This window comes from Anolis sagrei, chromosome 1 (assembly GCF_037176765.1).
Source record: "Anolis sagrei isolate rAnoSag1 chromosome 1, rAnoSag1.mat, whole genome shotgun sequence".
Taxonomy (NCBI): Eukaryota; Metazoa; Chordata; class Lepidosauria; order Squamata; family Dactyloidae; genus Anolis; species Anolis sagrei.
In genome coordinates, this window is record NC_090021.1 from 291,842,258 (window position 1) to 291,855,731 (window position 13,474).

Consider the following 13,474-nt stretch of genomic DNA (forward strand, 5'->3'; position numbering starts at 1 on the left):
AATGATTCATATATAGACCATTTTGATTTCTTTCTTTTCAATCACCAGCAGAAACTAAAGGAAATGGGCAAAAACATCCACTTAAAAATAGCATGCATTACAGCTCCTAAAACACATCAAAGGCATTGTTTTCTCTTCGTCTTTAAATAGCAAAAAAAAAAAAAAAGGAAAGGGGAGATGGGAGGGGGAGAGGAATCTAGCAGAACCTTTAAGACTGATTTATATTTTAACCAACAGTGCTGTTTTTTCCTGAACCTTTAAATCACATGACTGCTAAGGGAGGAAGAACTCGTTTTTTTCATTAAAGGAGCTATACAAAGAACCAACTTAATTGCAGCCTATAAATGAGCTGAACACAAAAACTTGCATCTTAATACATGCCTTAGAAAATGCATTTTAAGTAGGCAGCCCATCATTTTAAAATGCTAGATGAGGACCCACTGTATCTCACACACTTCCTTTTCCTATCCAATGAAATACTGTGTGTTTGACTTATTACACGAGGAGCCACAGTGGCACAATGGGTTAAACCAGTGATTGTCAACCTTTACCAGCTTTTGGGATTTCTGGGAGTTGAAGGCCCATAGGTTGAGAACCATTGCTTAAACCCCTGTGCCGGCTGAACTGTTGACCTGGAGGTTGCTGGTTTGAATCTGTGAGATGGGGTGAGCTCCCATCTGTCAGTTCTATCTTGCAGGGACATGAGAGAAGCCTCCCAGCAGGATGGCAACACATCTGGGTATCTCCCAGGCAATGTCTCTGTAGGCAGTCAATTATCTCACACCAGAAGCGACTTGCAGAATGTTCTCAAGTCACTTATGACACAATTAAAAAAAATATCACACAGCTGAGGAACGACTCCTCACAATCCGTCCAATATTCCCCAATGTCCTTGTTTTCTGGTTTGTTTTTTTTTTTTTAAAAAAATGGTGGATCTTGCTGCCAAAATTTGAAAATGAAAAGCATTTATAGCTTTACTCGGGGTCTTTCTCTGTGCCACCAGAAGTATACTGCCAATCGTTTCAGCAAAAGAGAATTTTGTTGGGTGAAAAGACTGCACCAAAACATGCCCAAAAGACATATTGTCATAGAAGATATGCTAGAGATGACTCTACCACCACCACCACACACAAAAACACTATTGGTGCATGGGTAGAAATTAAAGAAGAATTAAGTTTATTAATTAGAATTTTTCACAAAGAACTCATGGCAGATTCATTACCTATGAGTGCCTGTGTGTGTGTGACAAAACGGACCATGCGCCACATGATTGGATCCATAGACACCAGTAAGCAAAGCTCATCAGAGATGGGGTATATGGGCATGTGGTCCAGTCCCTTGTGAAGGCTGTATGGGGGAAAACTCCATCTAGACTACATAGGCTTTCTACTCCACAGTGAGAAGAACTGTCAAGAATGAATCCAAAACACTTGGACTTCCGGTGAGGGCAGAATGGAGGCAGCAGCGGTTCTCTGAAGCTCCGCATTTCAGAGACTGTTTTTCCCTTCCCTGGCAGGTCTGGAGACCGAATAAGCTCCCCAACACTGACGGATAAGGTCAGGTTGGCAATATATCACGGTGAAGCAGAAGTGGGAAGGTGGGGGTCCGTTGGGAGCCCCACCAACCCACTAGCTCACCGTTGACGAGACGCAGGGAAGAGGACGCCGACCAAAAGGCCAGGCATGCAAGCCTACCGCCCTCATTAATGAAAGAATTTGAGGAATAACAAAGAAGAAGAATAAGAAAGATAAAGGAAACAGGAAAGAAAAGAAGAAAGAGAGACAAGCAAAGAAAGGTAGCAACCTATTATACTCACCGAAACAAAGAGCTGGGAGAGCCGAAGGGAGGAAAAAAGCCGGAAAAAGCCAGAAAGCCGCTGCAAGTTAGCAAACGCTGCAACTCCTAACACAGAGGGAGCCTCCGAACACAGAGGGAGCCTACCAAGAGCCTACCAAGTGAAAGACCCTTGAAGCCCAACTACAAAGCAAAATAATAATAAAGAAGAAAATAGGAGCTCCAAAACGAGGCACAAAGGCCCAGGATATTCCTGGAACAGGAGACCAGCAGAACAGGGGAGAGACCTCCAACAAACTGAAATACCAAGCTCCAAACAAGGTAATGTGCACGGTTGAAGTGCATACCTTTTATGTCTATATTTTAGTCTCCACTCAGACTACGAAAACAAGGGAAGCCCCCTATTTACCCCAAAGCCAGTCTATTAAGCTAGAGAACAAGACAAACTTTAGTTAATTTCTAGCTATTATAATCAAATCTTTTGGCTTAAGATTGTTTGTAGATATCTATTATAGGAAGCACCCAATGTACTCATAGGAATGTGATATATATATATAATAACAAGCAAGTGTGTGTAATTTTTTTTGATACTCCCTTTGGGATAAGATTGCTTAAATTGTTAAACTAAGCATAACAACATAACTTATATCTAACCTACCTAATTTGCTTTGCATTAATTTTAAATAAAAGCCTTATTGGTAAGAACACCCCAATATATATACAAAACTATTGTGCCACAATTATTGTTATACTGTTGTATATACATATGTGTAAATATTGTGATAGAATTAGATGTAACGCCCAGAAATACGTTAAAGTGCCAATGGCCATATAGAAGATACCAAGCAAAAGCTTAGCAGACTGTAAGCTTTTTGCCAACCTAATTGGTCAGAGACAGACAGAGACAACCAACAAAAGACAACCCATAAAATCTTAGATTCACCCCAGATCCACAACAATGGAGAAGATCAACTTAACTAAGCAAATCAAAGGAATAACAGCGAGAAGAAACTCCCTCCAAGGGGACCCTATACCTAAAGAACCTAAAGAACCCACCGCTAGAGATATAATGGAGGAATTAACCAAGATACAAGCAGCACAGGAAAAAATGCAAGAGGCGCAGACGAAAATACAAAATTCCCAACAAAAACTAGTGAATTTAGAATCCAACTTACAAAAGATGATAAAAGAAGAGATGGGGAAGGTGAGAGAAGAAATTAAAGAAGAAATCTCAGCTATCAAAACCGACTTGGGAGCCATTCAGAAGGAAGTCAATGAGATGAAAAAAGAAAGTGAAACACAGAAAAAATCAGTGGACAAAGTAAATTCAAGAGTGGGAAAAATAGAAGAACTAACCTCTAAGATGAAAAGATTGCAAGAGTCGACCGAATTGAGGGAATCAGAATACCAGATTCGGATTAGAAATATCGAAGAAAGAGAACAAGACAACATAAGAAACATAGCAATTGAAATAACAGCTAAACTACTAGAAATACCCTGGGAGGAAATGGACAAGAATATTGACCGAGCATACAGAGTGCAGACATCCTATGCCAAAAAGAATGGCACACCAAGAGACGCTGTAGTGCATCTAACAAGAAAATGCTTAAGAGATCAAATATTTATGAAAAGTGCAAAAGAGTCGACATTCTACAGGGGGAAGAAAGTTACCATCTTGAAGGAGGTCCCATCATTTGTGATGAGTAAAAGAAAACAATATTACTTTCTAACAGACGAACTGAAAAAACAACAAATCAAATTTCGCTGGGAGAAGTATGAAGGTATAATGGTAACTTATGGAGAGGAAAAATACTGGTTAACATCAGTAGATAAAGCAAAAAACTTTTATAAACAAATTAGGAAAAAACAACCAAAGAAAGGCCAAGAAAAGAGACATCAAGAAGCAGAAGCTGAAGGATCAGAGGAGGACGAAACGGACTCAGGAGAGGCACTAACAGAAAGAAGAAAGGGTGAAAAGAGGGCCAGACATACATCCCCAGAGGACCACATCAAACAAATCCTCAAAAATAAGGCAACAAAGGACTTAATTAACCTAACCCCAAATGATGAAACTACGGATTGTGTCGAATAATGTGAATGGGCTTAACAACCCTAATAAAAAGAAGTTAATATGCAACCAGTTTAAGTCTATGAAATGTGATTTAATTGCACTACAGGAAACGCACATAATGCAAAAGCACTCAGCCCATTTAGAAAACAAACAGCTAGGAAAATTATATTACTCATGTTCACCGAAAAAGAAAAAGGGAGTTGCTATGTATATAAAAGATTTCCTTAATCCAGAATTAGCATTCAAAGACGATGAAGGTAGAATAATAGCTGTTAAAATCAAAGTAGGGAGCACCAACATCCTCATATGCAACATCTATGCTCCTAATGGAGCAAAGACCACCTTCGTTAAGTACTTAAAGAAGAAAATCGCGGAACATATGTATGACAACCTATTAATAATAGGTGATTTTAATGGAGTGGTGGATTGTAAACTAGATAAATCAAAAAACAAAGCAAAAAGGGGAGACCCTACAGGAGGGAGATTGCCACTCAGTTTCTTGCAAATACAACAAGATCTCCAATTAAAAGATATCTGGAGAATGAAGAACCCAAGTTCAAAGGATTACACATTCTACTCCAACAGGCATGACTCATGGTCCAGGATCGATATGGGTTGGGCGTCCAACAGCCTAGCGGTTAAAACCACCAAAGTAGAAATACTACCAAGGACACACTCCGATCATGGCCCTTTAAGGATAGACATACAAATAAGTCCGCACTATAGAAGATGGAGGCTAGATGACACACTTATTAGATCAGAAGAAGACATCAAAAACAACAAAAAAATTCTACAAGAATTCTTTGACAATAATGTAGACAAGGGCACAAAACTAGAAATAGTCTGGGAAACGAGTAAAGCATTCATGCGGGGCCATTTCATCCAACAGGGAGCAATAAGAAACAAAAAGAAGAAAGAAGTAGAGACTAAACTGGCAAGAAGACTAAAAGAGAAGGAAGATACTCTTAAAAGAAGACCAGGAAACAAAAAAATTAAATTAGAAATAGAATTAATCAAGAAGGAAATGGAAGCAACACAAATAGATCAGATGGCTAAAAATTTGAAATATATTAAGGCCCGGCATGTGGTAAGTGTAAATAAGCCAGGAAAATACCTAGCGAAAAAACTTATGAAGAGGAAACAACAAAAATACATAACCCAGATTAAAGAAGGTGACAAAAACTACACCAAAGAAAAAGAAATTGCAGAACAATTTAGAAAATATTACCAAGAGCTCTACAAAAAATCTAATAGACAAAGAAGATATGATGGCATTTCTCTCAAAACGAAAAATTCCGAGGATCTCTGATATGGAACGAGAATATATGAATAAACCAATTGAGGAAGAGGAAGTGACAAAATGCATAAATAATCTAGCAGCTAACAAAACTCCAGGTCCAGATGGCCTCACAGCCCAATACTATAAGACCTTCAGGGAAGAACTAGTACCACATCTAAAGGACATAATGAACAACATTATGAGAGGCGGCGATATGCCAGAGACGTGGCATGAAGCTAACATCACGCTCATACACAAAGAAAATGCAGAACCCACCAACCCCAAAAACTACCGTCCTATCTCGCTGCTGAATTATGATTACAAAATATTCACAAGTCTGTTAGCAGAGAGATTTAAAAAACTACTCCAAGAAAGAATAAAAGAAGATCAACGGGGATTTCTCCCAAACAGACAAATGAGGGACAACATAAGGTCGGTGTTAAATATTATTGAATTATGTGAAAAAAACCCTCAAAAAAATATAGGCCTACTATTTTTAGATGCGGAAAAGGCCTTCGACCGCACAAACTGGGACTTCATAACAGCAGTGCTTACAGAAATGGACATTGGATACTTCATTAAAAACGCCATAAGAGCTATTTATTCAAACCAAACTGCAACGGTAATTGTTAACGGCCTAGAATCAGACAAGATCAAAATCCAGAAAGGTGTGAGACAGGGCTGTCCCCTGTCCCCACTTTTATTCATATTAGTATTGGAGATTCTGTTGGAAGACCTAAGAGAAGACAAAGAGCTAGAAGGTCTGAAGATCAGCTCGGAGGAGTATAAAGTGTTAGCCTTCGCTGACGATGTTGTGTGTATAATAGATAATCCAGCGCAAAACACCACTAAATGGATAACCAAGATCGAGACCTTTGGTAAACTGGCAGGAGTTAAAATAAATAGGAACAAAACAAAAATGTTAACAAAAAATGTAACAAAAAAAGACAAAGACAAAATTTTCGAACACACAGGAATAGAAGTAACAAAAAAAATTAAATACCTAGGTATTGTGATCTCCTCATCGAATAGGAATTTATTCAAAGAAAATTATGAGAAAGTCTGGACGGAGATTAAAAAAAAATTGGAAAACTGGAAATATCTCAAACTCTCTCTATTAGGTAAAATAGCAGCCATAAAAATGAGCGTGCTGCCCAAGCTAATATTCCTATTCCAGATGATCCCAATCATCAAAACGAGCTTATGCTTCAAAACATGGAATAAAGACATCTTAAAATTCATCTGGGATGGGAAAAAACATCGGATAAATTTTCAAAATCTCACTGATGCAAAGCAGAGAGGAGGGCTGGCTATGCCGGACCTACAAGTCTACCACGAAGCGTCTGCTCTACTTTGGACCAAAACGTGGGCCACCCTGGATCAGAAAAAGTTGCTAACGCTGGAGGGTTACGATATCCGAAGAGGATGGCACGCATACCTATGGTATGAAAAAGCGGCCATCGAAAGAAACTTTACAAATCATTATATCAGATCTTCGTTAATGAAAACCTGGAACAAGTACAAAAGTCTGTTTTACAGGAAAACACCGACATGGATATCACCAGTGGAGGCCCACCACAAAAGAGAAATCCCCAGAAGTAAGTGGCTCAGCTACAAGCAACTGATCATCAAAAATAATGGAGAATGGCAATTGAGACCGCTAGAAGAACTAAAAAAAGAAGACAAGGGTCTGAGCTGGCTCCATTACCTACAGATTAAAGAACACTTTAAAGTAGATCTAAAAATGGGCTTTAACGAAACCGACACATGCTGGGATCTTGTGATGAAAAAAGATAAAAAATTGATCAAGATACTATACCAGAAACTACTCGAGTGGAAGAACGAAAAGGAGGTGATCAAAGAAAACATGACCAAATGGGCCAAAGACATCGGCCACTCAATACTACTCGACGAGTGGGAGCAAGTCTGGAGAAACAAACTAAAATTCACAAAAGCAACTAACTTAATAGAGAATTGGTACAAGGTATTTTACAGGTGGCATCTAACACCAATGCAACTGGCTAAATTTAACAAGAAAAATGATGGGATATGTTGGAAGTGCAAAAAAGAAAACGGAACCTATTACCACCAATTCTGGCAATGTGGGGAAGTCAAGAAATTTTGGAAGATGGTACACAACCATACTCAGAACATTACTCGCTCCAAATTTGATATGAAACCTGAAACTTATCTACTGAACATAACGAACACAAATTTTAAAACAAGCCAAGAAAGAACGCTCTTTTACTTATCCGCAGCAGCCAGAATCTTAATTGCAAAAAAATGGAAAAACAAGGAGATCCCTAGCAGCAGAGACTGGTTTGAAAAGCTGATAGAATTCAGGAATCTAGACAATCTCTCGCAAGCCTTAGAAAAAGAAAAAGAAAATAAACAAATAAACTGGAAAGATATTGAAGAATATATTAAGAAACAAAATAAATTAGATCTATAAGGTGCTACAGCTAAGAATCAGACTTAAGAAGGTTAAAGAAGAACAGATTTAAGGACAAGATGATACTTTCCTGCAGACTGAACGGGAGTCCGACTACTATCCTTACCCCCTTACCCCATCCCTAGACCCCCCCTCTTCTCCCTTTCCTCTTTCCCTCCCCATCTCACTCCTCTCCCACACCACTTGCCGATTTCCCACCCTTTCTATCCAGCATATTGTTCCCACTCTTTCACTGTATTAAGAAAAAACCCAAAAAAAACTAATAAAAAAAAAAAAAAAGAATGAATCCAAAACACTTGAGAGAGACACATAATCACATTCTGGCAGCTACGAGAAGTAGAGACTCTGTTTAAAAAATCCTCACAAAGACTGCAATAAACAGAAAGAACTAATCAACTAAGGGGAAAGACTTTGCACACGTATTTTCATAAGACCTATCTGTTACAAGTATAGCAAAGGGGAGGAGCACTTAATCATTATTTCTGGACGAGTTACTTCTGTCTTAAAAACGATAGATTGAAATCTATCTGAAAGCCAGCTATTCACATAAACATATGACCTAATGTCTTATTTTAATTTGTTCTATGAAGTGGAATTCTCCACAGCAATTTAGTCTCAGTGTATTCAGGTTAACATCTGCATAAAGAGGTTTTCATTTATTGCATTACTACTGCTTACAAGATCCCATTAAACAAATCTGTACAGAAAGCTGCCTATACATGTATTTAATGTGAATGTTCATTTTTTTCAAATATACACTTTATATACATTGTATTTTTCAGTAGTTACTTCATCAGTAAACTTTGGGTTTCACTTAAAGACAAAAGGCATTAATTATATTGTAATTCATTTTGTATGCTTTCCATGACAGAACTTTGAAACTTGTCTTCTGATGTCAATGAATACTTAACAACTATGCACATTTTTTCCTCATTCATTATTAATTTTGCACATAATCCCCCTATCCATTACGAATTTTGCAGGAATCTTCATATTAGACAATGTTGCTAAATGTAATAAATCACAAATGAATGCTTTCTATGAAAAACAATTAAAATAGTATGTACACAACAGATGGCTCAATGCAGCTTGCATGCTAAAATATGGACTTATCAGGTTGTTAATGGAAGCCTAACTTCCTGAAACCAAGCCTCATTGTGGATCGGGAGGAACAGACTTCAAACATTGCCATGAATTGGTCAGAGGACTACTCTAACAAGGATGAGTTTGATTCCTTTATGCCTGAGTTGAATAAGTAAGTAATTACCTCTTCAGAGCATGACTAGGTTACAAAAGGCTGCACCTCTAGAATGAGACATTATGGTCCTAGAGTCAGAAAAGAAGTCTAGATTCATTTCTCTGTACTGGAAAAGTTGTCTGCATCTGAGTTCTAGAATTTATCAGCTTTTCCTGCATTCTGCTTTTTTCCTTCCTGATTGACTAACAGCACATGACTTTTGGTTGTTTTGACATGGCTCATCTTGAGTTTAATCCTAGGAAATTGGGGTTTAATCCTAGCCAAGCACCCATACCTAACTTCAGCTGAATTATATTTTTTATTATATAACTTTCCTGATCAGTGCATCTTGCACTTTGAGTGTGCAAAATTCCATATTTCAGAGAAAATAATATTGAAATGTATTCCATTCAGGCAGGTGGAATTATTCTAATTTCAAGTATGCAGTTGCAATGCTATCCTTAAGTGAATCCTTAATATGAAATAAAGTTAAACTTAAGCTACTCCTGCAATAAGTAACGAAAACATCTGATACAAGAAATATGGATTTACTCACCAAAACATAGCTACTAGAAGATAAATCCTAGATTAGACAGATAACTCTAGTTCTTAGAATTGCTCACTTCAGATAGTTTTAAAATTTAATATGCCTCTTAATCAGTGATTCTCAACCTGTGGGTCCCCAAATGTTTTGACCTTCAACTTCCAGAAATTCTAACAGCTGGTAAACTGGCTGGGATTTGTAGGAGTTATAGGCCAAAACACCTGGGCACCCACAAACTGAGAACCACTGCTCTTAATATCTAGGACTCTAAGCAATGGGTTCAAATTACAGGAGAGGAGATTCCACCTGAACATTAGGAAGAACTTCCTGACTGTACGAATTGTTCAACAATAGAACTTTCTGCTTTGAAGTGTGGTGGAAACTCCTTCCCTGGTGTTATAGTACAGCGTGACAATAGCGTTGCTACTACTGAGAGAAGGGGGAAATGGGTTGCTCAGGTGGAGGAGGGGGAGCAGCAGTGAAAGCAGGTTAGAGACATCTTAATGGCACCGACAGATTCGGAGGATTTCGATGGTTTCTCGGACTTTGAAATGGAGGATGGGGAGGAGAGCAGGGGAGTCAAGTGGGCTACTCGGGAACCCGATTCTGATGAGGAGTTACAGAGGAAGCGCATTCAAGATATTCTTAGCGCTCCCACATCTTATGAGGAATTCATGGGCTTTAACGATAGTGATGGGACTTCGAGTGAGGATGAAGGGGAAAAGGATTTAGACTGGACCTGTGTGCAGGAAATCAGGGACATTTGTGCACAGCCTACCTCGAGTGAAGAGTTTGAGGGTTTCACAAGCAACTGGCAACCTGGGAGTTCCTGGCAAGACCTAAGCAGCGCTGGAGGAATGGGCAACAGTGCCTAGCTGCTGGGGATGAGGCAGCTGCAAGTAGTAATGAGGAAGAAGGGAGTAGCTCTTCCAGCGATAATGAGCTATGAGATATAAGTTGTTATGTTTGCAATGGACCTTTGCAGAAGGCAAAGTGTCTTATTCGTGTGTAGAACTTTGTTCCTGCCATTATTCATGCTTTGGGTCCCAGGATTACTGATCATCAAGTTATTGTGTTTATCCTGCTTTGTATCCTGTAGGTACGGACTGAATTCCTCCTGCTGACTACGGACTGTTTCCTGGATTTACGATATCATGCTGTGAACTTCTGGCTACTACTCCTGAATGTGTTTTTGACCTCGCTTTGTGTGTTTTGCCTTGTGACTCTGTATTTTGCTGGCATTGTTGGTTCCAAGCAGTTTGCTTTTGTTTTCGTCAACGCGGATTATATTTCAAGATAATCCGGTTTATTTTCTAATTAAGTTTTTACATAGCAGTTGCTATTGACTTTTTGTTGCTGTTTGAGACACTGAAGTAAGTGTCCTTCAGCTTTGTTTGTTGTCAATAAACCTGTGTTTGGCTCTTAACTCTGTGTTTGGCATTCTTGAGACTCCTGGGTCTCGACACCTGGACAGCCATTTTTCAGGGTTTCTTCAATTGTGCTTTTCCTGCATAGCCAGGGGTTGGACTAGATGACTTATATGGTCTCTTCCCACTCTATGATTCGATGCCAAATGCCATTGCCTATCAGATGTACCCAATCAACCACTTCAAGACTAATTCCACCTCCTCTATTCTTTCAAGCCTACCCTGCTCTTCCGCTGAGAATTTGTTACATCATTACTATCTCAGTAAGAACTGATTTTACCTTCTCAAACATAACTCCTAACCAAATAGAAGCATGTGTTTAAACTTCTCCAGTTCTTACTAGCACTAATATTGTATTTTATTCTATTTTCAGATTTCCTAGGCAAAGTGAAGTGACTGTCATTAATTTATATCACAGAAATAACTAGAAACAAGAATAAAAAGTTGAATCAGTGGTAGAATTGGCAGAGATCACAAGGACCATACAGTCCACCTGTCCACCCCCCGCCTCAAAGTAGTTCATGTTGCTTCACTAAACATACAGATACAAAAGATGAATTCATATTTTAGTGCTAACCTCACAACAGTGTATTTGCACTATAAAATATATACAATTTCTGTCTAATATATTTAATGTTTATGGTTATATTTCACCAAGGCTCCTGTGTCATTTTGAATCAGAATATAAAATGCAGTGGGTATTGACTTCTGCTTTAAAAAGCAACTGCTTCTCAAAGTATCATCAGAAAAATACAATATACCCCACCTGATGCAACTGAATCAACCCAATTTTTAACTTACCTTTGACATCTTACTCTTGTTATCTCCTGTCAAAAATGCCAAATTGTTGATTTCATTCTGAATCACAAAATTTTGTTCTTCTCTCTTGAAATTCTGAAAGAAATCCTTCTGTTAAACTGTGTTTTCAGAATATTTTTGTAAAAGTTTAATGGCATTTATTTCTGTAAACATGCATATTATAAAACTAAACCATGAAAACTTATCTTACATGTGATTTACACCAGAGAATAAAAACTTCAGCTACCATTCGGAAAAGTTCATCAGAATCTGAATCTGGCTTTTTAAGCCAGTTTGATCTGAAAAGTAAAACAAAATACATTTATTTGACTAACATATAATTAATATTTGTTCAATACAAAATTATTTTAGCTACCTGTGGTTCCTTCTGCTATTTCTAATAAGCACTATGGTATCAGCCCACTACTAGTCATGTGTGCCTTTCAATGCTTGTAGGAGAGATATGCTTTCAACAAATGGACTGGAAATATTTTAACGTATCAGAAATGTCATTGCACATCGAAATAAGTCCTAGTGTGCTCAGTGGGACTTGTAGAAACTTGCAGCAATGGGCATTTTTGAAAAAAAAAAAACCCCACAAAAAGCCCACGTTGTTAGATATATGAAGTTATCTGGAAAGTTTGTAGCAGGCATCCTGTTTGTGAGTTATGATGTCATAAGTCCAATTTATGCCATCGCAACCAATTTTTTTCTTGGTAATCGCAGAAACCAGACTTTTGCTCCAACCATGAAATTACCAAAATCTCACCCCAATGTACCTTTTTGTTATGGTAGTTCCTCCAGATGGCAATTTCCATATTGATAGGAAAGAGAAGAAACAGAGGAGATGTAATCGGCTATGTTGCTTTAGCTGGATGCATGGCAATAACATTTTCCACAGGGAACCCCTGAGAACCCCCAGGAGACCCTTAGAATGCCTGTCATAGTGTATCCAGACAAAGCAAAATAACCAGACAGATATCTGCTCTCCACAGACACAGACAATGACATCTTAGGAGGAGGGAGGCTGAAAAAGTGAGCAGTGGTGGTGCTTGAACCAAGAGGCCAGCCATGTGTTCATAATATAATACTTGTTCTGGGGATATTCCGATGCATGATCTCAACCTATAATTCTAAAATTATGTATTGTATTACTAAAACAGGAATGGCTTTAGAAAATATCCTTTTTTTGCTATAAATGAAGATGCTAAACTGCCTTTTAGTATATTTTCAAGGTCAAATAACTTTAAATGAGCATTTCTATTTTGCTGATCAAACTTTAGACACCCATATGTTTCACAATGCTAATATATTCTCAACTGTAAAATTTAACATATAAGCTATATGAAAAAATTGGAAACTGTATATTCTATTCATTCAAAATTCTTTTCGACTGATGTTTCAGTAAACATTTGCATGTTCCTTGACTCGCCTAACCTAAATTTAGTGAAGCCTGAGGTCAGTGATGTTCTCTTTGTCCTACTTCTTTATTGATTTTTTCAAGAAAGCACTCTATTCTTCCATGTGTCAGATGTCAAAGCTATCAAACTTTCCACTCGCTGGCATTAGTTAACACTGTTTGCTGATCCATGAAATAACCTTGACTTGCATGGATGAGAGAGATACTTCCTTGTTGAATCGGTCAAAGATAAAGGGAATCTATTATTCTGAAGTATGCATCACCTGGATCTTGATTTATCAACATTGTGGATGTAGGCTAAGATTTCATATGCAGACAGTCACCAAGTTACAAACATCTGACTTACAAACGACTCATATGAGCTCATCATATTATCTATGGGATTTGCAATGCATCCTGGCAAATCTGTCGGGGCCCAGTGAGGGGCATGGGGAACCCATCACCCCACACCC

General features: G+C 38.2%; 1 protein-coding gene across 1 annotated transcript in view; it reads right to left on the reverse strand.

Moving 5' to 3' along the window:
• The window catches only part of RYR3 (ryanodine receptor 3), a 326,090-nt gene that overhangs the window by 77,392 nt on the left and 235,224 nt on the right, over positions 1 to 13,474 (reverse strand). Inside the window, exons 68-69 of the mRNA XM_060760068.2 lie at positions 11,814 to 11,901; positions 11,606 to 11,698 (exon numbers count right to left, since the gene is read on the reverse strand). Coding sequence (XP_060616051.2) covers positions 11,606 to 11,698; positions 11,814 to 11,901 — 181 coding nt within the window. The remainder of the gene's footprint in view (positions 1 to 11,605; positions 11,699 to 11,813; positions 11,902 to 13,474) is intronic.